This window comes from Macaca thibetana, chromosome 12 (assembly GCF_024542745.1).
Source record: "Macaca thibetana thibetana isolate TM-01 chromosome 12, ASM2454274v1, whole genome shotgun sequence".
In the NCBI taxonomy this organism is placed as follows: Eukaryota; Metazoa; Chordata; class Mammalia; order Primates; family Cercopithecidae; genus Macaca; species Macaca thibetana.
In genome coordinates this window covers 86488398-86516198 of record NC_065589.1, presented here as the reverse complement: position 1 = coordinate 86516198, position 27801 = coordinate 86488398, and the positions used below count along the sequence as shown (strand labels likewise).

Genomic DNA, 27801 nt, shown 5'->3' with positions numbered 1-27801 from the left:
AAGCTTCAACACAAAAATCTACTTGAGTAGTCTTTACAGAGCATTAGACAAAACATCTTACTTCCTTACTCTACAGCCTCTACTCCCCATTGCCAACAGAATATCCCAGAAATATCTTACTTCATGTGTACACGGTCTTCCTCTCTCTTGCCCCCTGGACTTTTTTTTAAACCCCATTTCTAGCTGCACATCATCTCCAGCCAAACGAGATAACTACTTGTACGCCTAGAACGTACCATGATGCTCCCCTTTCTCCTCCAGTTGTCTTTCTCTATAACGTTCCCTACTCACTCCCCTCCAAATTCTTTTTTTTTCCCCTTCAATACCCTTCTCCAAAATCCTGTATTCACTGAAGCCTTCTTTAATTCTTTTAGTCAGAGTCAGTTTCTTGCAACATTAAAATGATACAGCACCTTGCTTTTTTTTTTTTTCAATCAGGCTATTTATAACACTCAGCATAGCACAACTAGTTATAAGACAGAGTTCAGAGTTACAAGACACACTTTGATATTTAGTCCTACAAATAGATTATTAATTCCTTGTGGGCAGTTAGTTGATAATCTCACAGATATATTTAGTTGAGCACCATTTGTTTAGGTTTTGCTTAAACAAATGGTGTTCTCCTTGTAAGAATTAGCGCTAGCTCTGGTCTGTGGCAATGCAGCAGCCAGTCCTGAGTCAGCATATATGTGATTTAATTAAAAGGCTATAAAACATGGATTTGAAGCTATGACAAATAAGCTAATTCTATTTTTTAATATTTTTTCCCCTCTGGTTTCCTTGAACATTTATTGCAGAAGTTAGTAAAGATTTGTGTATATTTTTGGTCCCCTTCTTTGCTAGTTTTCTGGTAAAACTGTTACTTAGAAGGAAATAATCTTTTTTTGTTTTGTTTGTAATCATTGTGAAAACGTTTCTCCTTACAATGGTAAATGGGTACATGTCGTCCACAGCATATGGTTTATATCATTCTAAATTTCTTCTTTCAGCATTAAAGTTCTTTTTTAAATTTTTTATTTTTTGAGACAGGGTCTTACTCTGTTGCCCAGACTGGAGTGCAGTGGTGCAATCTTGGCTCACTGCAGTCTCCGCCTCCCAGGCTCAAGGAATTCCCTTGCCTCAGGCTCCCGAGTAGCTAGGATTACAGGCGCGTGCCTCAACCGCCTGGCTAATTTTTGTATTTTTAGTAGAGGCAAGGTTTCAGCATGTTGGCCAGACTGGTCTTGAACTCCTGACCTCAAATGATCCACCCACCTCGGCCTCCCAAAGTGCTGGGATTACAGACGTGAGCCAATGTGCCCGGCCCTACAACAAAGTTCTTACATTACTTGGCAGAAGATTACTAGTAGATACTTTTCTAGAGACTTCTTCATTGCCTTGGAGATTAACCCAAATGCCAAGGGACTGAACATTTGGGTGATTGTTTGAGAATAGGTCCTTCTTTTGGGAGTGACAACAAAATATGGTATAGCTTTTGGGGAGAAGTTGCCTTTTGAGACCAAACGCAGGGCAGAACCACCCAGGGATCAAGAACATAAACTCAGTCTTGTTTTCTCACTTACTAGGCAGTGACTTTGGGGAAATCCCCGATTTCCTCTGAACTACCACTGCCCCTTTTATGAAATTAGATGTTGTGAGGGTGAAATGAGCTGATGTGTATAAAGAATTAAAAGCGCAGTACCTGTTACCTAGTAAATAATAAATGGCAGTGATTGTTATTGTAACATTTATAATAATAACAACAATCATAATGATTATCTTAGGAAAGTCAAGTGAAACTGACTGATTCTTGCCTTTGTTTTTGAGTTAGCCAAATGACCATACAGAAGTATTTGATCACATTAGAAATAATGAGCCCCCAAGCATACATTACTTTTTGAAATTATTGAAAAAGGAAAGCTCTTTATTGATTATAGTTGATATTACTGCTAACTCTGCAAGATGATATGAGAATGTAGTTTTTTGATAGTATTAGTGGCTCATTGGGAAAATGCATGAAAATATCCTCCTTTGTAAGTTTTTGTCTCTGACAAATCAAATTAAAACAATACTAGCAGGTAGGCAGGGAACATAGGGACCCACTCATTTGGAAATACTAGCTTCAAACTTAACTGGCTGAATGAACACGTCTGAGAATGAAACATTTTCATTGACTGTGTTATATATAACATCCCTCAGTTGGCCATGTTGATGTGTGGTATCTTTTGTGAGGTCAGCAGTGACATTATCAACAAGACAGAAGCAGTGATAAGTCAATCAGTCACAACACTCATATCCTAGGGACCACCATGCTGCTATGAGTCAGGCATGTGCATTGTTTAAGGTAAATAGTAAATGGAACTAGGACTTTATTCTGTGTCTCCAGTTGTCAGAGGAACCCAGTTAACCTTGAGATAGCATGCTATCTGGCTGCTAGGGCTTCCATTGTTGTGTGATAGGCACCCATGTGAACATTTACAGCAGTACCTTGATTGGTGATAGTGAGCTATGACAACTGGGTATCTGCTAAGTTAGGGTTTTTACTATCCCAGCAACCTAGGGTGTAAGGTTTTGCCTAGGGTTGACTGAATGATAAATGGTGGCCTCTCACCAGCATACACCAACTGTCCTGCATAATTTGGGAAAGAGAAGATGGTTGATATAGCAAAGGGACAGTAAAGAAGAGACCTCCAGCAGCAGAGTATACAAATACCTAGTGAATATTTTCCTGGTAAGAATCTTTACAGGTTTTTTTTTAGAGATAGGATCTAGTTCTGTCTCCCAAGTCTGGAGTGCAGTGGCATAATTGCAGTTCACTGCAAGCTCAAACTCCTGGGCTCTAATCCTGGGAAGAATCTTAATTAAGAAGACAAATTTTAGAATTTAGGAGTTTGTCAGGAAGAATGAGATCAGAAGAAAAAAATTTAAAAAATGTCACCACATATCAGTATATAACTTATAGTATCCTAAAATGAGTTTTCTATAGAATCATAGTTATCAACTATATTGCAATTCTTTATTTAGGATAGTATGATAATAGATACAGTTTATTCAGTGTGGACCCAAATATTTAACTGTATCATAGTTTTGTTGAGATACTTTTTTTAGTATCCTAGGTTAAAACTACCTTCATGGCCGGGCGCGGTGGCTCAAGCCTGTAATCCCAGCACTTTGGGAGGCCGAGACGGGCGGATCACGAGGTCAGGAGTTCGAGACCATCCTGGCTAACACGGTGAAACCCCGTCTCTACTAAAAAATACAAAAAACTAGCTGGGCGAGGTGGCGGGCGCCTGTAGTCCCGGCTACTCGGGAGGCTGAGGCAGGAGAATGGCGTGAACCCGGGAGGCAGAGCTTGCAGTGAGCTGAGATCCGGCCACTGCACTCCAGCCTGGGCGACACAGCGAGACTCCGTCTCAAAAAAAAAAAAAAAAAAAAAAAAAACTACCTTCATAATAAATTATCTTCTTGAGTTGGGAGGTATCAGTGGAATGTAAGGTGTGTTGTCCAGACAGGCCAGTGCTCCACCCCTACAAGGAAATAGGGTAGTGGCTTCCCTGTTTCCCTGCTTTTGTGAATGGAAAGTCTTAGGCAGGTCAAATTACTCAACTCTAGAAATGTTTTTAGTTGATCACACAGGGTTATCTTTTTATGTTTAACAGTAAAAGTGGACAAAAGGATTTTTGGTGGAATTTTCATTTTTGTGCAATCTTTTTAGTTTCTGAAAAAGTTAAAGAATAATTTTTAAGTCCTCAACAAAACTTTAGAAAATTCCATTATCAGTCCAGTGGTGGAAAACAAGTGAGAGGAAAGAAAGTTAAGAGCTAAGACAGCGCAGAACTTGAGAAATATTTAGTGGAGCCAAGTGTGGGGTGGCTCATGTTTGTAATCCTAGCACTTTGGGAAGTCAAGGTAGGAGATTGCTTGAGGCTAGCTTGGGCAACATAACAAGACTTTGTCTCTACAGAAAAAAAAAGAAAAAGAAAGAAAGAGAGAGAGAAAGAGAAAGAAAGAAAGAAAAGGAAAGAAAGGAGAGAAAGAAGGAAAAATCAGCCATGCATGGTGGCATGCACTTGGTAGTATGAGCTACTTGGGAGAATCACTGGCCTAGGAGTTTGATTTTACAGTTAGCTATGATTGAACCACTGCACTCTGGCCTGGGTGACAGAGCCAGACACTGTCTCTACAAAATGAGAGAAAGAAAAAAATATAAATACAGTGAGCACAAATATACAGTGAGTGCTTGATCTGGAGGGTTTTCTCTTAAAATGTTGGTGTCATGCAACTCTGGCTAGAAGAAAACTTTTCTTTTTGTTGTTAAGTTCCCCCAATGAAAGGAATTACAGCAGGTTAAATTGGTCAGTTTGTGAAAGCATTAAGGCGTTAATACCTCTGACTTCTTATCTATAAAGTCTACTCTTTTTTTTCCTTTTTTTTTTTTTTGGAGACAGAGTCTAGCTCTGTCACCCAGGCTGGAGTGCAGTGGCGTGCTCTCGGCTCACTACAACCTCTGCCTCTTGGGTTCAGACCATTCTCCTGCCTCAGCCTCCTGAGTAGCTGGGATTATAGGCGCCCACCGCCACGGCCTCCTAAAGTGCTAGGATTATGAGCGTGAGCCACCATGCCCAGCTGACTCTTTCAATGATAGAAATATACCTGTGCTGGCTTTTGGCTGTAGTGAAAACTTCATTAGAAAGGGAGAAACTTGGGAAGGGAGTTGTACCACAATTTGAATTAAACACTTGCCAAATAACCTGAAGCAGGCTGATGTTTATTGTCCTGTTGAGTGACCCAAGACTTCTTTCTGCTGGTTCTCCTTGAGGAGAGGATTAGGTGTTGAACAAATTTACAAGTATAGCATGCAGTTTTGTCAAATACCCAGTGACACTTCTTTTCACAGTTCTCTTGACTTTATACTGTTTAAATATCCTCAGTTGTCTCTTAATTTGCTTTTCTTTCTTTAATTCCTATTGGATCAGAAAGTAACTTTTATGTAATCAGTTCCCTTGTCTAGAATTTTTTGGCTATTTCTTTTGAGTTGCAGTATGCACATTGGTTTGTTAGTAGTTTCCTTATTTTATGTTTTCTTTTCTAGTTTAACATGGTTTCATAATCTACACAGTGTCTTTTTCTTATTGGGATGGTTATGCGATAACTATCCCAATTAACTTCTTTTTGTTTTTTTTTTTTCTTTGTAGGCTAAAAAATGGCATTTCAAAAGGCAGTGAAAGGGACCATTCTTGTTGGAGGAGGTGCTCTTGCGACTGTTTTAGGACTTTCTCAGTTTGCTCATTACAGAAGGAAACAAGTAAGTAACTGTACTTGTGTTGATTACAGTATGCAACTTCAATCTGCTAAAGAACTGTCTATGGGGAGTGTGTGCACTCACGGTTTTGTTTAGAAAATACTTGTGAAGTTTCTCAGTTTGATCTGAAAGATACTAATTTAGAACAGTGCCTTAATGATCCTGGAGAACTGTGTGTATCTCCTTTTTTAAAAAGTGAATTTCTTTTTCAGGAAGCATTATTTAGCCTCTGTTTTGGCTCTTTGGTTTTTAAAAGACTGCTTCATTTATGAGTGCCAGGGTTTCTTCATTTAGACTTTCCTTGTCTAATTCATTGAAATGTCTGGATACCTTCTATGTTCCTGCCAAAAGTTTTTGTCTTATTAGAAGGCAGGCAACTCAGAAAGGAAATGGAAAAGAAAAGGCCCAACTGAATCCTGGTTTTATTTCTTCAAGGTTTAGTTATTTATGAAGTATTACTTTGTATTAGGTAAAAATTTTAATGGAGGAAAGCCATGAAAATAAGGGTTGGTAAGAAGTTTCCAAATATTATAAAGTGTTCAGTTTCTTTTCTTTCTTTTTTTTTTTTTTCCTTTACCTTACAACTGTGACTTCCCATAGTTCAAATTGATGCCAGGAAATAATTTTGCTGAATGGCTTTGTTCTTTTTTGAGGCTTGAAATGCTGGCAACCACCTTAGTAGTTAGTATCAGTCTCTTGTTCCCCCTCTCCCATGTCATTAGGACATTTTGGGATACTAGCTGTGTAGTGCATTTCTTTCTCAAAGATGAAGGTGAAGGAATTTGGTAAACAATTTGTAACTGAGTGATTCATTTTATACATTTTTGTGGCTGCCTTTAAGCCATGGTTTGTCTTATACTTCTTGTTTCTGTTTCTTTGTGCTACAAGGTGGCAGAGCCAGGCGCATTGCTTGCAATCCCATATCCTGAATGAGGATCACTTTAAAAACACATACTGTGGCCAGGTTCACTGGCGCAAACCTGAAATCCCAGCACTTTGGGAGGCCAGGGCAGGCAGATCCCTTGAGCCCAGAAGTTTGAGACCAGCCTGGACAATATGGTGAAACCCTGTCTCTACAAAAAAATACAAAAATTAGCCGGGCATGATGGTATACACCTATAGTCCCAGCTACTCCAGAAGCTGAGGTGGGAGGATTGCTTGAGCCTGGAAGGTGGAGGCTGTAGTGAGCTGAGATCATGTCACTGTACTTAAGCCTGGGTGACAAAGTGAGACCCTGTCTCAATCAATCAATAAAATAAATAAATAAAAACACATATTAAGAAGAATTAGTTTGCTGGCTTATCATTAAAAAACTCAACAAGCCAATTTTTATGTGATTCCTGCTAAAGATGGGTGATATTGAATAGTCTTTTGATTAGTAATAGTCTTTTGATTAGTGTTAGTTTTTCTTTTGCATTCTGAACTGTGAGGACATCACTCTCAATGCATGTATGTTGCAGTTTTTATTTTTTTAATTGACACATAATCATTATACATATTTATTGGGTGCATAGTGGAGTTTCGATACATACAATGGTGTTATTAATTCACTGACTTGGTATTGAAACTCTTCCTCATCCACTGATCATGCTCAATGTACTATTTCTTTTAAAAGATTGCCTTGGTTCCTTAAAAGCAGGTGTGAAAAGATGTGGCTTCTGCTGAGGCTATTTCAGAAGCGCACTTCTGTTTGTGACATGGGCATTAAGGGATTAGATTACTTCTGCCATCTTTACCAGTGCTATCTGAAACGATACCGAAAAATGCCAATGCCAAAGGTCACGATATCTAATATGATGAGTTGTTGCTAAATTTATATGTGGTTTATATCTTTTAACCACAGTAAGCATGTCTTACTTCAGAGTTTATAGCTTAAATTTGTACCTAGGTAACACTGTTTCATCCCTTTTTTTTGGTTTGAGTTCTCTCTAATAATTGGTCTTAAAAAATAGAATAAACAGAAGAGACTCTGGCCCCAAGCATCAAGTTATAGGAGAATTTTATTCAGTAAAATCAAGGCAAAATAAAGACCTGTTGATTCCTGGGACATGTTGTCATTTTATCTTTCCTAAGTTAGATATCCTGACCACCCTAATAGCCAAATGAAATGGATACCAGCAGCTTGAAGTCATTTATAATTTTAACCTGACAAGTTCTGTTGAAAAAAATTACTACAGGCATATGCAATCATTGAGTTGCATAAGAAATCCAACTATATGCATTTCTTTTCTGGTGATTCCTGTCCCTTTAAGATACTGCCATTAGCATGTATTTGGGGGGTAGCAGGTGCGATGTAGCCATAGGGACTGGCAAAAATAAAAAATAAAAGCAAGAATGAGAAGAGGAAACAACCTATTCCAGCCATTGACATAAAATGACCACAGGCCTCCATTAACTCAGCTGTCCTCTCTCAGAAAATATCTGCCAATCAGAGCCATTCTGGGGGGGGATTTTCCTGACTTCAGTAGTCAGAAAAAATCTGCCCTTTGAGATACATTAATTGGCTACATTTTTGTTTGTAGAAGCTGGGGCCTTAAATGTGACTAGGTATGCTCCATTTTTCTGCAGAGTGATGCTTAAAGTATTGGCTTGTTACAGGTATATTTACCTACTGTATGTTTATATTTTTTCTAGTTTTCTAAGAGGATTCCAACTGATAAACTGCCTTTTATTAAGAATAAGTTAGTTTGGAAACCCCAAGTTCCTGATGTCCTAGAGAGCAGCCTATTGACTTTGGTTCTGGCACATTTTGCTGTGTTCTTGCATGCTCTGTCTTCCTGGCCCCTGGCTTGTGCCCGTTTGGTACTCCCAGGACAAAGCTTCTTCCTTGAAATACAAGCAAGGGCTATATTCTAAATACAAATGGATTGAATATAAAAGTTGGTACATTGTTAAAACATGTTTGGTGATGAGATAGTGCTATGAGTGTTTAGGTGCCAGGTGAGCTCCTGAAAACCTTTGGGTCAATTCTATAGTTAAATTACCTTATATTTGTAAAGAAAACGATTGTATATTCTTTAAAAATTAATTAAACATAAGACAGATTGAAATTGAATAAGATGTGGTTTCACTTACCTTGAATGCAGTTGCTTGAATCAGAGCCACTGTAGGTGGAAGAATAGAGGGCTCTGTGGAGACTGGTGTTTCTGGGAGCAGGTTAGGGGTTAGAGGTGGTAGCAATGATGCTTTTGTCTCAATTTACTGCATAGTATGGCTTTTCTTCCATACAAGCATATTATTAACATTGCTATTACTTATGTTTATCAATGATGAATAGTGCCCACTGTTGAGCCAAGTGAACTCTAGAGGTTCATTATTTTTATTTTCTAAGGGAAACAGGTCAGATTTAGAAGAGATAGAAGAATGCGAGGGTTGTTATAGCCTAAGGAGAGGGCAATTATTACTATTATTATTCTTTTGGAGCTGAGCAGCCTAAATCTTCAATTCCAACAAGGAAGTTGATGAGGAAAGGAGATGAAGGTTGGCTGACTTCTTTTGCTTGTGTCCACCTCCAGGGAAGGAGGTTTGTGGCCACAGACAACATCCACATTCCAGGCCTTCCTCAGTTAAGCATCTGAGGGCTTTTAGCGTGGTCTTAGAGTGGCTTCCTCTTCATTTTCTTGTCCCCTTTTCTTGATTTCCACCCATAAGCAGGTGACAAAGTTTCCACAAAGGGAGCTTGAGTTTTCTTCTCCCCAGACCACCCGTATGCCAAGGAACAAGAGTCTTAGTACTGCAATATAAGCATTTCACCACTCAAAGAAACCAACCCCAACCCCACTGGGAATGGAGCAAGCAGACACCTCTCTGGTGGTGTGGAGATTTTTTAGATCAAGTTGATTGTGATTCACTATTTAGTATAGGTTGGTTTAATAATAAACTTCTAGTTGAAATTTGGAGGTCATCTAGTCTAAGGTCTAGTGAAAGGAAGTAGCACTTCATAGAGGAGTCTCCTTTTTCTAATTTCAGGCTGGTGGGAGAATGGAGTAGATGAAGAGGAAAATTTAAATTAGGAAAAGGGGTCATGGGATACTTTTAGAACAAGTAAACCTTCTTGAGCAACAGAAGTAGACAGCATTAAAGTCAGGGCTGCATGAGGAGTCCTCAGGAAGAAGGGAAGTTTGGGATGGGAGTGGCCAGGGAGAATGAAACAAGAATAGGGTGGGAAGGAGTGCAGGGATTTCACACAGGGCTACCCTAGTCTCTCTTCATTATAGTCCAGCAGCACTGTTTAAAACTTTTTTTTTTAAGTTAACGTTTATTTCATACCTTCTAGGTCCTAACTGGAAAAATCTATGTGATGATGTGGGCTTTTCTTGAACCCCAGTGATGTGGTTGATATGACAAAAATCTATTCAGGTCGGAAGAGTGGTCTTGCTCACATAACACATTCTAGGTTTTTTCCTTCCATGACCTGGTCTGAAGGTGTGGTGGCTTTGTGAGCTGAGGCAAAACTTGAGAACCACTGAGAGCTTTCTCAAAGCCCAGATGTGAAAATATTTTTCCCCCCTGCACCATAAATAGGCAAGGAGTGGGCCTCAGAATATGGAAATCAAGATCTCTCTCTCTCTCTTTTTTTTTTTTTCCCTGACATGGAGTTTCACTCTTGTTGCCCAGGCTGAACTGCAGTGGCATGATCTCAGCTCATTGCAACCTCTGCCTCCTGGGTTCAAGTGATTCTCCTACCTCAGCCTCCCAAGTAACTGGATTACAGGCACCCTGATTCTAAGAAGATCATTCCTCTCAAGGTCTCTTTTTAATGAGAGGAATGAGCTTCTTAGAATCAGGGAAGTGAGAAATTCTCATTGATTGGTGTGCCATTGATAAGCAACAGAACAAAAAGGCCAAGAGCGTGATCTTTGGAGCAGTCTCTGCAGACTGCCTGCATCTAACACCTAGCTGTACTTTTCTTTTTTTGGGTATGTTTCCTTACCTTTATTTATTTACATATCTATCCCTTTATTTTTATTCGACATGTCATAATTGTGCATATTTATGGAATGCAGAATGATATTTCTGTGCATGTATACAACGTGTAACGATCAAATCAAGGTAATTGGCATATCCATCACCTCAAACATTGATCATTTCTTTGTCTTGTGAACATTAAAAATCCTCTCTTCTAGCTTTTTGAAAATATATACTAAATTATTGTTAACCATATTCAGCCTATAGTGTTACAAAGCCCTAGAACTTATTCCATCTAGCTGTAACTTTGTATGTATTAACCAGCCTCTCCCTGTCTTCCCCCACCCCCTTTCCAGCTTTTAATACTAACAATTCTACTCTCTATTTGTATGAGCTCAATTTATTTTAGCCCATAGATATGAGTGAGAACATGAAGTATTTATCTTTCTGTGCCTGACTTATTTCACGTAACATAATGTCCTCCAGGCTCATCCATGTTGTTGCAAATGACAGGATTTCATTCTTTTTCTTTTTCTTTTTTTTTTTAATAGAGATGGGGTCTTGCCACATTGCTCAGGCTGGTCTTGAACTCCTGTGCCCGGCCTATTTCATTCTTTTTAATAACTGAATAGTATTCCATCATGCATACATATACCACATTTTCTGTATCCAGTCATCTGTTGATGGACATTTAGGTTGATTCCATATCTTGGCTATTGTAAACAGCTAGTTCTGTATCTTAATAGCTAAGTGACTATAGGTGATTTTCTTAAATTCTCTCAGCCTCATTTTCTCCCTTCTATAAAATAGGGATAACAGTGGTACTTCCTTCATAGGTTTATTAAAAAGCAGTGAAGCCTGGGACAGTTCCTGGCACATAGGAAGCTTTCAAAAGTGTTACCTCTTATGAGAGTCCAAAAAGATATGAATATAAAGTGCGGTTGTAGTCAGAAAGCAAGTTGCTCTTGTCACTGGAGACCTTGCATTCAGGGATACTTTGTTAAAACTTTTGGGATTAGTAGCAAATGGTATATATCCTTCATTTTAGGTTATAGGAAAATGACTCAAAGAGAGGTGTACCAACACTCTTCTGGTTTCCTTTCTCCTTGCTTCCTGATCTGAGGATGAGCAAGAAGATCAACCCCAATTGTTGACTTAACCTCTCTGTTATAAGAAATTCCTTGAATTTCCCACTGTTTCTTTCTTTTTTTTTTTTTTTTTCTATGTAGGCTTATATGAATTATGGCATACTTGATTTATATAACTGATATGTTGCTAAAAAGTTACATGAATATAGTCTCTTTGATAAATTAATATCAATGCCATTTATTGGAATTCTGTGGTGAAACATTTTTTTTAAAAAACAGGTAATGTTAGGGAAAAAAACTCTTAAATTTTTTCCGGGGGGGGTAAATCTGAAATTTCAGGTATCATTGTACCTTGAAATGGAATGCAATTAAACTAATTTCTCCTTTCCCAAAGTCAGTGATGTTATCTGAATTTTCATGTATCATTTTAGCTTGAAATGAAATGCAATTAAATTTATTTCTTCTTTCCCAAAGTCATGATGTTCGAGCATGTTGATATTGTAATAGGTGTTGATGACAGGATCTTCATGATTTGCAAAATAGCCTCTCACTTTGTAAGAGACATCAATTCTCTATGCTTGTGGGTGGCTTAGGAAATACTATAGTTCACTCCGTTATATGTGTTAATTAAGCGAATATGAAAAAAAACCCTGATAACAGTGATGTGTTAGGTGAGTTGAAATACAGGTAAGCCTATACTACCTTTGTTAGTGTCAGCAAAACCCAGGAGGAAAAATATTTATGCTAATGAGAGGCAAAGTGATGCATGGATAATTAAAATCAGCAGGAATTTTGAGAACATTGTTTTAACTTGTAATTTCAGTCTCTCCCTCTCCATATCTTATTTGTAAGAGTTCTAACAAAGTAGTGCTTTTTGATTAGTAGTACCAATGACTCAAAAGTTTTAAAGTCAGTAGCAAAAGATAAGATTAGACAAGAAGCAAAAAACAAAACAAAACAGAAAACCAAAAATAACAAAAAAGAATGATCAACTCTAGTCAAAATAAGATCTACTTTAGGATTTATTTGAATAGACTCCAAATAAAGCAACATTTAGCTTCTTGAATGTGTCTGTTATATGAGTGTGACTGGGTTTTGGTGACCCTGTTGTATGCAGGTTATACAAATTTTCAGAATTCCAATTTCTTCATAAAGTAAGAATAATGTCACTTTACTCACAGGCTTTTTTCTCTGCCAAGCACTAAGTCAATACATACAAATCAGTGATCACAGTACCTAGCACATAGCAGGTCCTCAGCATCTGCTAGCCTTTCCCTTCCCCTGAGGTAGGATATGAACATTTGAAGTAGACCTAGCCTTGTCAGGCATAATAAGAAAGATGTAACATCAGAGTTTAAAAAAAATAGCCGAACTTTTGGTTGGCACGCTTTTGCTTATATTGATGACTAAACAGATAAACTGGTAGAAGGTAGAGAAACTTAAAGTTCAAAAGAGTATTGATTAAAGAGAAATCAAAATCATAAGCATAGTATCTAAGATATGATGTCAGTTAAGAAACAATTTAATCTTGTGGCATCTGCAGGAAAAAAAGAAAATAAACAATTTAAATTACAAGAATTCCACTTAAGCATTGTTTTTCAGCAGTTTCTTTGTTTGAACGTAACAATTTGTTTATCTTTTGAACACCCTGAACATCTTTGATAATTTAACCTCAATTAGAAACATTCTTCAGTTGCTTGAACTAAGGAGGATCTGTGGGTTTGAAATCAGTGTAACTCTTCCTGAGTGTTGATGTAGCTGTAGCTGAAACTATCACATGACACATTTGCTTTCTTTCTTTTTCTTTTTTTATTACCAGATTGCTTTTAACTTTGTAAGTCAATTCAGGCTACTAGACTTTCTTGCTCTCCCTGAGTAAACAATATTCTATCTGCAGAGGCATGTTGCATAGGTTTGTAAGCAATCTTTCCACCACCCGCCCCCCGCCACTTTTTTTTTGAGACAGTGTCCACGCTGGAGTGCAGTGGCGCGATCTTGGCTCACTGCAACCTCTGCCTCCCAGGTTCAAGCAGTTCTTCCTGCCTCAGTCCCCCAAGTAGCTGGGATTACAATCGCCCACCGCCACATCCGGCTAATTTTTGTATTTTTTAGTAGAGACGGGGTTTCGCCATGTTGACCAGGCTGGTCTTGAACATCTGACCTAGGGTTATCTGCCCGCCTCGGTCTCCCAAAGAGCTGAGATTACAGGCGTGAGGCCAGTCCCAGTCTTTCTCTTTAAAGAAACCTTAGGAAGTGCTATAAAAATGAATGTTCCTAAATAGTCTTTATTATTGTTTTTTTTTCCTATACCTGTTGATGGCAGAATAAAGTTGCTTTTTAAAATTCTTCCCTTGATGGCCAGGTGTGGTGGCTCATGCCTGTAATCCCAGCACTTTGGGAGGCTATGGCAGCAGATCACCTGAAGTCAGAAGTTCGAGACCAGCTTGGCCAACATGGCAAAGCCCCATCTCTACTAAAAATATAAAAATTAGCCGGCATGGTGGTGGACACCTATAATCCCAGCTACTCAGGAGGCTGAGACAGGAGAATTACTTGAACCTGGGAGATGGAGGTTGCAGTGAGCCGAGATTGCACCACTGCACTCCAGCCTGGGCAACACAGTGAGACTTCATCTCAACAACAACAACAACAACAAAAATCCAATTATTTCCTTGAACATAACTGAAACTCTGTACCCCTTGCTCAACATCCACCTGCCCACCCTCTGTTTACTATTATTTTATTCTCTGCTTCCCATTATTTTATTCTCTGCTTCTATGAGTTTGACTATTTTAACTCTCACTTATAAGCGAGATCATATAGTATTTGTCTTTCAGTGTCTGGCTTATTTCACTTAGCATAATGTCCTCCAGGGCTATCCATGTTGTCAGCAATGTCAGGACTTCCTTCTTCTTCTTTAAGGCTGAATAATATACCATTTTATGTATATACTACATTTCTTTATTCATTTGTCTGTTGATGAATGGCATTTAGGTTGTTTCCATATCTTGGCTATTGTGAATACATTCTTCATAGGATATCTAACACTGTAGTTCCCACCTAAATGTTAAAATCAACTAAAATGGCTATTTCTGATGGTGGAAGAAAGAACTCATGGTTGAACCATAAGCTACCTGTTTGTTTAAAGGGCCATCAGCGTTATGTTAAATGTGAAGGTAGAAATGTCTCTGCACCATGGCTTTCTAGGGCTTGCATTTGATGGTCTGTCCTTTTGAGGTATTGTCTGTATGGATGTATTTCCTAATTTTTATTTTTGTAAATGATGATGCCTCATCCATTCATAGTACATTCTCTATTGTGTATACTATATGCAATGTAGGCGAGTTGTAAATCTTGGGTTGTAAAACTAAGCATATCTCAAACTTGTGTATTAATTGAAGTGAGCTAATTGGTATAATAACCAATCCTCAAAGCTCAGTGGCTTATCATAATGCACGTTTATTTGTTGCTCACGTTATAGTTCAATGTGGATAGATGGGGAACCTATTTCCTGCAATTACCCAGGGACCTGTGTCTCTTTATTCTAGTGGGTCTGCCCTGCTATAGGGGTCTCACCCCACTGGACCATTTCTACCGCACGGTGTGGGAGTGTTCTCTGGAAGAAGAGAAAAAGTTTTGTTAAACATTTAGCCATTACATATGTGTGTTGAATTTAGTTTCTAATCTGGTGGACAAATGAGCTATATTTCTTTCGATGAGAATTTTATTGTTAGGGTTATGCCAAAGACTGTATCATTCATTTGCCTCTCTTATTTAGAACCCTATGCATGGATTCCTGGAAGAACTGTTTTTCTCTTAGAAATATAACTAAATTTGTGGGAATGTATCTGATATCTAAAGCTTGATGAGGATTCTGAATAATCTGTATTTTAGATAAGGCCAGTTGAAACTATTCTTAACTACTCTATATGGTTAACTGTTTTTTTCAGAGACATGTTTCATCAAAGCACTAAAATTATGCAGACAGAGCTGGAAATGTTCTCTGAAGAGCATCCTATCATCTTCCTTATAATTTTGGTTTTTATTTAACACTTAGCCCCCAAAGTGGGGCCATGGCAATATCTTTGAGTTATAACTCACATCAGGCCTTCGAGGAGTTTGTGATGCTATTTTGTTGCTGGCATACAAAATCAGTGAGGTTAACTGTACTTCTATAGGTCACTCAGTGAGTCAACGACTGAGCTATGATTAACGTTGACAGCTGGTGAGCTGCTAGGCTGTTGCTAACTGAGCAACATTGACATTCATTTTGATTTGACTTTGCATTTCATTTTCAACTATTTATTCATTTTAAGGCCTCTTTAAAAACTTTTTAGGGATGTTGTAGACGGAGGAAACTTTCTATAAATGCTTTGGGGAGAGTCCTTTAGCTTCCCTCTCCCCACTCCCCATCCTTCAGCTTAATAGTTAAATTATGTTTATGCTAGGAAAGCATCTTTTAGGTAGTTTTAGAAATAGATGATTTAAACAGAAGTTAGGCGATTCCAGTTTTACTTTATTTGTTTTGTAATTTGTGATTTCAACAAAGAATTTCTGTAAACTAATTGTATGATAGTGAGTACCAACCAGAAAAATTATATTTGATGAAATAATCCACAGAGAAATGACAAGTATGCATTATAAATTTGGCCAAAATGTAATTTTGAACACAGGTGAAAGTGTAGTTGAAGGCCGTCTGGATTATAAAGCTTGGAACTGGCTCGTTGGCTCAGTTGGGCATCATTTTATTCACCTGAGAGGGATGGGGAACGAGTGAGCCCTCTTTCACTTCTGGATCTACTTCCAGATGCTTTAGGGAGATTATTAAGAAAAAGTGCTGGCTGGGTGCATTGCCTAACGCCTGTAATCCCAGCAGTTTGGGATGCCAAGGCGGGCAGATCACCTGAGGTCGGGAGCTTGAGACCAGCTTGGCCAGCATGGCGAAACCCCACCTCTACTAAAAATACAAAAATCAGACAGGTATGGTAGTGGGTGCCTGTAATCCCAGCTACTGGGGAGTCTGAGGCAGGAGAATTGCACAAACCCGGGAGGTGGAGGTTGCACCTTGGAGCTAAAATCGCGGCACTGCACTCTGGCCTGGGCAACAGAGTGAGACTCTGTCTCAAAAAAAAAAAAAAAAAAAAAAAAAGTGCTATTTCATAGAATTCTGTGTGACAACTTAACTGCCCGGTGTGGTTGGCTTTAGGTGAGGGAGATGCCCTAGGACTCTTGATCTCACTAACTGCCATCAACAGTTCTGCATTGCTGATGCCAGAAAGGTGGGCAGATCTAGAGGCCCAAGTGACCCACACATACAGGCAAAGATGACCTAGCAGAGCTGAGGACATGAGATTTGGAGTCAAATCTGGGATCAAATTTTGATTCTTTTAATTACTTGCTCAAGGGATAACTAAAGGTTTCCTCACTGGTCAAAAGATTCCTCCTTTCTCTGGGGAGTGTGAGTGACACCTAAGGAGCTAATGTCAGGGGTGTGAGCTGGCAGCTTCTAGGCAACTAATGGTTCTATTTCTTCTTCCTTCTCTGTCTACCCCAACCTCAAGCTTACTCCCCAGGTCCTCTGACTTTCAGTGAGCCGTCAGAGTTGAAAAGCAAGCACATACTCTGTTTTCAAAATATTTATCTGAAAACCAAAAAAACCTATCTCCCAAATCTCAGCTCATATAGTCAATTATGTTGTTAACTTATTTGAAGCACATATATTCAGACAGAGCCAAGGGATTTTCCTCACTTTTTAGCTATAAAAAGTTTTATAATTTAAATGTTTGGATATTTTCTAATTGCTATTAAAAGACCTTCTGTGTGATTTCTCAAAGGAATCACAGTCACTTAAAATCTGGACAATACCTTCAAGGTGAACTAGACCTTCATTCCCAGCTACCCCAGAAGGATGGGCTCCTCTTTTTTTCTTTTGTGAGGACCCCAGTGGAGATGACAGTGTAACCATTGGCAACTCTATCTACAGAGTGATCATGAATCCCTCACTGAATATGTTTACACTGAGAAATGTTGCTTACTCTCATGTAAGTGCAAGAAAAAAAAATGTCAGTTTTTAGAATCACAAAGTGATTCAGGAAGTGAATAAAGGCCATTAAAACATCTTAAGATTCCCTGTGAGGAGATGTTTGTTGTATTTTCCTTTTAGGAATATATAAATATGGTTAGTCTTTTTTATTGACAAAAAGCAGGAAGCAGTTTCCCTTAAATCTAACGATTCCATTGATCGAATCATATATTATGGGAGAGGGTGACGGTTGCAGTCTGAGATGATTTGCATGAGACCCTACTTTATAATCCAATTATTACTGTACATGATTACAGGACAACCTGGTTGTTAATTGCCTGTGGTCTTTAAATATGCACTTCTTTCAGAAATAGACACTAATTATTAGATCTTGTTTTTGGTCTCACCTGAAGTTGCAAATGTCTAGGGTTTTTTTTTTTTTTTTTTTTTGTAATTTGCAAGTCTAATGATGTACAGACATAGTAAAACTGATCTCATTCTGAATCCTGTTCAGGGTGAACGTTCTCTGGGATGTAAACTATCAAAGATTGTGAACTTGGCTTTCAGTTCTTTGTAGGTGTTTATGTGAGTCTCTTGACAAAACCTGTATGTTTGCTATCAGAATGCTGAAGGAATTTTATCTTTCTAAAATGCAGATGAAAATTGGTTAACAAGTTGAAAAAAAATCTACTTCTCCCATAATTAAATATAACAGAAATAACATCAAAGTATTATTAAATATTAGATATTGTCCCAAGTCCACCAGGATAAAAATTTTGTATTTGGGAGCTGTGGTTGGAATTATGCTAGGCAAAAAGCAGTTTGTTTTGTGTGTTGGGCTCTCCTCTCTTCTGGCTTCAATGGCTGAATTAGGGAATTGATCCTGAATTTGATAGAGCTGGAGTTGTTCCTGTCTTTAAGCCAAGGTTGATGAACTCATATGCCTACAGGGGATAAAGTGATGAGGTACAAGTGTGAAGCCAGTGAGCAGGAATCCTGGACTAACAAGAGTGCACAAGCCCTGCCTAAGGATGGCAGCTGCTACTCAGTTTTAGCAGATTTATCTCAGATAGAAATTCTGATTTAGATGTGAAATATAGCAATTTAAAAATATTGGATGTATGATATGGTTTTTAAGAAAGTAGTGTGCTAAGCAGAGAAAACATTCTAGTGCGACTTCTGGTTTTAACACATGCTCTTCCCACTTCCTTTCCTGGTTTTTGTCACCCAGCTAATGCCTATTACTTTTTCTCTACTTGATTTAGCTACATGTTCCAAGAGGCCTTCTCGGGTCTGGATAAGAGATGGCTCCTGTGGCTCTTGTATCCTCTTCTCTATTCAAATATCCACCTTTAAACAATGTTATAATTGCTTCTTTATCTTTTTGTTTTGTTCCCTGGGCTATAGAATCCTTGAAGGCCTCCAAAAAATAGTGATTGGATAAATAAGTTCGATGAATAAATGATGGTGGGCCCAGGATTTCCTCAGGACATAGGGTTTTTTCCTTCCTTCCTTCCTTCCTTCCTTCCTTCCTTCCTTCCTTCCTTCCTTCCTTCCTTCCTTCCTTCCTTCTTTCCTTCCTTCCTTTTTTCCTCCCCTCCCCTCCGCTCCCCCTTTCCTTCCTTCCCCTTCCCTCCTTCCTCCCCTCCCCTCTTCTTCCCTCTTTCCTCACCTCTCCTCCCCTTCCTTCCTCTCCCCTCCCTTCCTGTCCCCTCCCCTCCTTCCTCTCTCCCCTCCCCTCCTTTCTTCCCTCCCACCACCCCTTCTCCCTGACACAGGGTTTTGGTCTCCCAGCTAATACAGGGCCTGTGGCCATTCCAAGGCTTCTCCTAGAACCTCTGAATCAATCCTTCAATTAAATCTGTATCCCAAATTCCTGTGTAATCAAACTGCCTTAGAAAGGAGGGTGAACAAAGGGAAGGCAGGTCTAGGAAGATTTGAAACCCAAAGCCCTCTTGTCTTAAAGCATGTTGTTACCTGTTTTATTCTTGCTGCTTTTCTCCTTTTTATTTCCCCTCAATCAACATAGTCTAGGAAAGGTAGAGTGCAGATGTGTTTTTGTGACTCAAAACCATATGAAGCTAAAATGAGTCTTTTTCCTGTCATAATTGTAAGTAGGGCCTTAGGCTGTGTTTACTGCCTCTAAAATAAACATGGTACTTAGCTTCTCAGTTGCAACACTTTCCAGCTTTTATGAAAAAAGTAAACAAGAATAAAATGTTATTTTAAAAAGTAGTGTCAGAAAGTAAATAAATTACCCTTAATAGTGCTGTATATTTTTAAAAAATATTTTGGAGGTACTGTTCAGTAAAACCTTCAAAACGAAACTACACCAAACAAACTACTTTCTAGATTTGGCAGCTAGTCATATCTCACTCTATTATAACTACTTAGTCTGCTTTTTAAATTTTTTTTCCTCAAATTATATGTGGTGTCAGAGTGGTGTAGTAGTATAACACTTAGTCTCTGTTGCCAGGCTTTCAGTTTTCAGCTCTACCGTGAACCTGCTGTGTACTTACGGACCAATTGCTTAACTTTTCTATGTCTCAGATAGTTCTGTCAAATGAAGATCATAGTAGTACCTAACTCATATAGTTATTGTAAGGATTAAATGAGTAGAAAAAAAGCAAAACCCTTAAAATAATGTCTGGCACATAAATGCTCTTTACATAATTCACTTATTATTTTTTTGAAGTCAAGTGTATTGAGGTATAATTTGTAGTATAAAGTACAGTAAAATTTACCCATTATAATTTACAATTCTGTGAGTTTTGATAAGTGCATACAGGTATGTAATGAGCACCATGATCAAGCTGTAGAACATTCCTATCATCCTCACCATTCTTTCATGCCCTTTGTAGTCAGTCCTTGTACCCCCATTCCCAGACCCTGGCAACCACTGATCTGTTTTCCGATTCTGTACTTTGCTTGTACAGAACATGATATAAACAGAAGCACTGGAATCATATAGTATGTAGACTTCTGAATCTGGCTTCTTTTGCTTAGTGCAGGGATTAGTAGACTTTTCTGTAAAGAGCCAGAAAGTAAATGTTTTAGGCTTGCAGGCCGTACAGTCTCTGATGCAACTATTCAGTTCTGCTATTACAGTCATAGACAACACATAAATGATTGGATGTGGCTGTCTTCCAGTGAAACTTTATTTACAACAGGGAGCAGCCAGATTTGGGCTGAAGACTACAATTTGCTGACCCCTGATTTAGCATATTGCATTTGAGGTTCATTTGTGTTGCTGTGTGTAGCAGTAGCTTGTTCTTCCTTCCTTCCTTCCTTCCTTCCTTCCTTCCTTCCTTCCTTCCTTCCTTCCTTCCTTCCTTCCTTCCTTCCTTCCTTCCTTCCTTCCTTCCTTCTTCTTTTTTTTTTTTTTTGAGACGGAGTTTCGCTCTATGGCCCAGACTGCAGTGCAGTGGCGCAATCTCGGCTCACTGCAAGCTCCGCCTCCCGGCTTTACGCCATTCTCCTGCCTCAGCCTCCCGAGTAGCTGGGACTACAGGCGCCCGCCACTATGCTTGGCTAATTTTTTTGTATTTTTAGTAGAGATGGGGTTTCACCGTGTTAGGCAGGATGGTCTCGATCTCCTGACCTGGTGATCCGCCCACCTCGGCCTCCCGAAGTGCTGGGATTACAGGCGTGAGCCACCGCGCCTGGCCGCTTGTTCTCTTTTATTTCTGTTTATTATTCCATTGCATACACAGTTTGTTTAGTCATTCACCGGGTGAAGGATATTTTAGTTTGTTTTTTTTTTTTTTCCAGTTGAGGACAATTATGAATAAAGCCATTTTATATATTTGCCTACAGGCTTCTGTGTGAACACAGATTTTCATTTCTTTTGGGCAGCTATCCAGCAGAGGGACTGCTTGGTTGTGTGGTATGTGTTTACCTTTATAAGACACTCCTGGCCGGGCATGGTGGGTCACACCTGTAATCCCAGCACTTTGGGAGGCTGAGGCCCGTGGATCACGAGGGGAGGAGTTCAAGACTAGCCTGACCAAGATAGTGAAACCCTGTCTCTACTAAAATTACAAAAATTAGCCAGGCGTGGTGGCAGGCATCTGTAATCCCAGCTACTCGGGAGGCTGAGGCAAGAGAATCGCTTGAACCCGGGTGGCAGAGGTTGCAGTGAGCTGAGATCGTGCCACTGCACTGCAGCCTGAGCGACAGAGTGAGACTCCATCTTAAAAAAAAAAAAAAGACATTCCCAAACTGTTTTCCAAAATAGCTGTTTAATTTTGCGTTTCTATAAGCAGTATAAGAGTTTCAATTGTGTTGCATCCTCACCAGCACTTGGTGTTGCCCTCCCTACCTTTTTTTTTTTTTTTTTTTGAGACACAATATCCTCTGTCACCTAGGCTGGAGTGCAGTGGCGTGATCTCGGCTCACTGCAGTCTCCTTCTCCTGGGTTCAAGAGATTCTCCTGTCTCAGCCTCCTGAGTAGCTGGAACTATAGTCATGTGCCGCCATGCCTGGCCAATTTTTGTATTTTTAGTAGAAATGGGGTTTTGCCACATTGGCCAGGCTGGTCTTGAACTCCTGACCTCAGGTGATCCTCCCACTTCGGCCTCCCAAAGTGCCGGGAGTGAGCCACTGCACCTGGCCTTTTTTAAAATTGTAACCATTGTAAGACTCTTGGAAACTTGAGTAAAGATATATTCAATTGGAAGCTCTTGAAGGATTTTATACATGGAAATGACATTATTTGGGTTTTTAAATGATCACTCCAGTTGTAGTATAGAAAATGATATGGAAGGAGGCTGGATAAATGTGTGAAGGCCTTTGGGAGAATATCATGTTAGTATGGGGAGAGGGAAGATACCTTGATTTGAGAGGTAGCGGTGGAGATGAAGTGGCTAGATATGGAAATTTTTTAGAAGGTGGAATTGATAAACTCAGTCATTGAGCAGATACAGGACTTAAGAGACTGAGAGCTCTCGAGGTTGTTTGCACATTTCTGGCACAAGCAACTACATGTATAATGACACCCTTACTGAGATTGGGAACACTGATGGAGAAAAAGGTTTGAGGAGATAAAGTAATTGGGCCAATTTTGAGATATATGTAAGACATCCAAATGGAGGTCTCAAGTAGGCAGTGTGAAATCTTGGTTCCTGAATGGTGGAACAAAATTATACATTATTGTAATATAAAAGATATTTGATGATATGGGGTACATAAGATTCTCTCTCTCTCTCTCTCTTTCTCTCTCTCTGTTGAGTTTAGTGATCTGAGGAGAGTGAATTGGATAGACCTAAGAGGAAATTTGGTGTTTAATTTTGGGCAGTAGAGTGACATACGAAGGAAGCTAAGAGAGAGTGGTTCAGAGAGGCTGGAGATAGAGAGAGTTGTCCCCCAGATGTCCAGGTGAGTGAATGATCATTTGTGCATTTATTGGATTTGGTGGCATAGTTGGCATTTAGTCAGTTTTATGGTTGTTGGTAGTAGTTGGGTGTATGTGAAAATTCAGATTAGGGTGAGTGTGAGGAGTAAGGAGTGAGGCAGTAGAAAAAAACAAGATTTACGTGTCTTTCGGCAATTTTTAGGATGGTTAGAGATATATATAAGAGGTGTTTATTATCGTTGAGACTGAGATAGGTTAGAGCTTGTTGATGAGAAGGACAAGGGAAGGAGTGAATACAGGAGAAACAGTGTTGTTAATGGAATGAGATCCTCACACACTAGTGATGCCTTTCAGATCTAGCAAACTTGATGAAGGAGAAACTCAGTCAAGATTAATGTTCACAGTTAGAGTAGAATAGGGGACTTTTAGTATTACCAAGTTCTAATGAACTATATCATAATATGGTCTTTAAACTTATTTCTCAAGTATTTCTCGAAAACTTACCAAGCAGAAAATGTCAGCAATCTTTTTGATGTGTGAAAATGCTCTGGCGGTTTAGTCACTTGTCAGTCTCATGTCCAAGTCCTACCCATCTGTCATGGCGCAATTGAAACCCTCAAATGAAAGACTCTCTCTCCCTCATCTGAATGGCCATAGCCTGGTGTGTTTTTCCCTCAAGTGTGGCACTTATTCTTTCTATGTACTTGTTATTTATATGTGTATGTGTGTGTGTGTATAGTGTGTGTGTATGTATGTGTGTGTGTGTGTGTGTGTGTATATATATATATATATATTTTTTTTTTTTCTCATTAGATGATGGAAGGCAAAGACCGTAATTGAAATATGTTATGTTCTCTGTGGTACCCACTGGTAACATTTATTTAGTTAACAAACCAAATGTATATAAAGGTAAAAATGGGGACATTGTTATTAGCAGATAATTAAAAGAAGCTATATGAAAAATACGATTTTTGTGGTTTGGTGTCAGAATTTGTAGCCTAATAATAACTTTTTGTTTTTATGAAATTTAGTAAAACATGTTTTGAAAGTTCCTAATTATATGTGACTAAGAGATCAAATTATTTAACAGAGTGATAACAGCAGCAACTCTAGTGGTTTCTTTGTCATTTACCAATGACTTTCAGATTATTATTCCATTCAGACTGAGGATAATCCAAAGATACAAGGAGAAATCACAGGGGTTTTTATCACCATTTTATAAGTGAAGAAACCAGAGATAATGAGTCAACAGTTACATTGCTAAAACCCAGGGTGGGACCCTCTGATCCTAATCTGGGTTTCTTTCAATTTACCCAATGGCTTCTAGATTTACTTTCATAGAAATCCAATTGGCCTGATAATAATTAAATGCAACTGCAGGGGGTAAATGGGTTTCTTCTATTTGAATGAATTTTAAAAATCCCTTTTTTTGGGTGATGAGGATAATCTCTTGGTAACACCTGAGATTCCCTCCTCTTGTACATGCTTTGGCCTGTTGGCCTAGAGCTTCATATGGGGCTCCTGCAGCAGAATGGGAAAAACACCACTATCATGGATTGCAATGATGCTGTGATTTGAAGAAACTAAAATGGAAGTCACGTATCTCTGGAATACTAATAGAGCAATGCTGGCCAGTACCGTTTACTATAGTGAACAAACCTAGTATTAGTATTTTGGGAAAAAAAACAGACAGCATTTTCCTGGGTTTTTGACTCTGCCTTCTGGCAACTACTTATTTTTAAAGTCCATAATCATTTTTGATTTAGGATGATAAGCTACATTCTTTAAAAAGCTAGAAATATGGAAGGTCATTATTTTTTAGGAGGACTGTGTCAAGGCCTTTAATTCTATTATAGTTGAAGTTCTATAAAAACTGTAATAATGGGCTGGGTGTGGTCGCTCATACCTGTCATCTCAGCACTTTGGAAGGCTGAGGCAGATGCATTGCTTGATTCCAGGAGTTTGAGACCACGCTGGGCAACATGGTAAAACCCCATCTCTGCAAAAAATACAAAAATTAGCTAAGTATGGTGGCGCACAGCTGTAGTCCCAGCTACTCCGTAGGCTGAGGTAGCAGAATCACCTGAGCCTGGGGAGGCTGAGGTTGCAGTAAGCTGTGATAGTGCCACCGCACCCTAGGCTGGGCAACAGAATGAAGCCCCATATAAAAACAAATCCAACATTATAGTATATTTATATTACATTCAATATATAAAATCTATAGTTTTATATTAAAATAATATGGAAGTCTTTGACTACATTTTTCTGAAAAATATAATTCTCATTAAACATAGCTCATTATTTAGTACCTTCTGTTAAATAAAGTCTTTTTAATTGTACTGACTTTAACTTATATGCCCCCAAACTCTATAATATATTTTTGTCAGGAGAACTGAGGAATGAAGAATGTGTACTTCTAAGAAAGTGTGGAAAGACATGAAGTCCTTTTTCCTCCTTCTTCACCACTTTAAAATGTTATCTGAATGAATTGCTAGTACTGAGTAAAAAAATCTCCTTATGTTCCCTTATAAATTGCCTTAAATAAGGTATTTGGGAATTGCTATACAGTGTTGTGAATAATTGAACTTGGCCATATATGAAGCAGTTGAGATAATGAATCTGAAACCAGGTGTCCTATGGCTAAATAGTTGTGATTCATGAGAAGAAATACACTGAGAAATTTAAGGATTGTTTTCCCCCAAGGCAGTTGGTCTTATAACTCCATGTAGACTGTGGACTCTCTCTAACTCTTATATTCCTTATTTCTATTAGAAATCTCCTTTTAGTATGTTGTAAAATTTGTTAAATTGACATTCCAAATGGACAACTGAATATGATCTGCTTTTACATCAGATGAACCTGGCCTATGTTAAAGCAGCAGACTACATTTCAGAACCAGTTAACAGGGAGCCTCCTTCCAGAGAAGCTCAGCTACTAACTTTGCAAAATACATCTGAATTTGATATCCTTGTTATTGGAGGAGGAGCAACAGGAAGTGGCTGTGCGCTAGATGCTGTCACCAGAGGTAAGTCTTTTTTTTTTTAATTTTAATTTTAAGTTCTGGGGTACATGTGCAGGATGTGCAGGTTTGTTACATAGGTAAGCGTGTGCCATGGTGGTTTGCTGCACCTGTCAACCCATTACCTAGGTACAAACCCAGCATGCATTAGCTATTTATCCTGATGCTCGCCCTCCCCCTGCCCCACTCCAAAGGCCCCAGTGTGTGTTGTTCCCCTCCATGTGTCCATGTGTTCCCATTGTTTAGCTCAGAGGTAAGTCTTGATGTGGATAACACTTCATCCTTTCTCCTCAGCATAAATACACAATATGCACTCTATAATAGTGAGGCCACATTTCTGTTTGTGTTTCCAGATTTTCCATCCTTAATGAAGTACTTTCATAGTTCTTGAAATATAGGCACTGCACAACTTTAAAATGAAATATAACTCATTTCACTTCAATGAATTTATTTAAAAAGAAAACTTTATATTTTATGAATTTATTAATTTGATGTTCTGGGGTTTTTTTTAGTACATATTTATATTTATATAAAATAAAAACATTTTTATGTCACTTGAAATCACATATCAGTCAATGGTAGAAAAATTTATTAAACTGAAGTAATTTATTAAAATAATTATCTTTGTTCATGTACCTCTTAAAACCATCTCTTCCAGTGAAATATGGACTGCAGTTTGCAAAACTTTAGTTCATGTGAATAAATAATGGAAAATATTGCTAATCTATAGTTCTGTCTCGGTCATTCTGTCTGTTAGTGGAAAGACATGATGAAAATGGAAACATGACATGTAATGAAAGAAATTTTAGTATAGAACACCAATGCTCTTGGATATGTTATATTTAATAAAATACTATGTTTGTTTTGCCTATGGGTATTAGCGTGGAGTTTGGAGTCAGGGAAATCTGGGTACTTATCCTGGCTTAACTTCTTTAACAGATGTGTGTGTGTTGGGGGGTGGGGGGCAAAGGACTTAATTTGTCTAAGGTTCCTTGCCTTTCACATGAGGAAAAAATACCTTCTCTGAATGATTGTTGTGAGAGTTACATGTTAATCATGAAGAGATTTAGAACGGTGCTTGTCACACAAAGTAGAAGCTCAGTAAATTATAGATAGTATTATAGCTGCTATTACTAACATGAATGTAAAAGACTTTCAGAACCAATTGTCCTGGAGAAGGACCCCATTGCAGTATCCTCAGATGTCTCGAATTGGGTAGGATACTGCTGCAAGGAATTTTGACTGTGGATTATTTTGGTTTCTATATAAAGTTTAATATTTATTATATTTTAACACTCAATAGTAATGACTTATTAGATGGAATAATTCTTCTCAGATCAATTAAATTACTACTACAGCCACTCTTGATTTAGTTACTTTATGTACCTGGCAGAATCTACTTTTATGGAAATGAAATGAATTTAATGAGGTCTACATATACACACACAAAAGTACCCTAGATAACTGATTTCACAGGACCCACACTCAGGTTTTGGTCCATGGAAACTTCACAGCCTAAGTAGTTTTTGTCAATGCTAAATAATGGCAAGTTCAAAATATAGGCACATGAAGTCTACTGTGTTACAAAGTTGACCCCAATTTTCATAAAATTTTCTGTCTCCAAGAATGAAATATAATTTGAGCCCGATTAACCTTGATACACTAAGGCCTAAAGGAAGAACAGTTTGAGAATAGTTTTTGAGAATAGATAATTTGAATTCAGCTTTTTTCCCCCTGAAGGCCTGGGAAAGAAGGTGGAAAGAGGGGACACATTCCCAACATAATAGGAGGTCTTGTTTGGAACTACCCCTCCTAGAAATTAGAATTTACTTAGTGATAATTTTCTGTTATCAAAGAGGATCATTTCCCCAGTAGGATTCAGGAAAGTATATTTCTTGGTATCTGCAGGCATTTTCATGCTATGTACTAAAATGTATAGCCATTCTTTTTAGTTTTATAAATATATGCTGAGTGCCTGCTGTATGCATGGCGATATGCAAGTGCTACATGAGCATACAAAGATGATTGATAGAGTTGGTACCACTAGGGCGCCCATAGTTCTATAGTGCTTGTTTGCACAGACCAGATTATGTGATAGAGAATATGTGAGCCTTTTAAAAGGCTCAGGGC

General features: G+C 38.5%; 1 protein-coding gene across 8 annotated transcripts in view; it reads left to right on the top strand.

Annotated features, from left to right (window-relative positions):
• GPD2 (glycerol-3-phosphate dehydrogenase 2) overlaps positions 1-27801 on the top strand; it is a 150080-nt gene that overhangs the window by 36660 nt on the left and 85619 nt on the right. For 4 of the 8 annotated variants that reach the window (XM_050752469.1, XM_050752474.1, XM_050752468.1 and 1 more), the window contains exons 2-3: positions 5175-5284; positions 25506-25677. In XM_050752469.1, the coding sequence (XP_050608426.1) occupies positions 5183-5284; positions 25506-25677 (274 nt within the window). In that variant the 5' untranslated portion in view covers positions 5175-5182. Of the gene's footprint in view, positions 1-1005; positions 2324-2381; positions 2711-5174; positions 5285-22508; positions 22676-25505; positions 25678-27801 lie in introns of those variants that run through there. The other 4 variants (XM_050752471.1, XM_050752472.1, XM_050752475.1 and 1 more) reach the window with 4 other exon arrangements.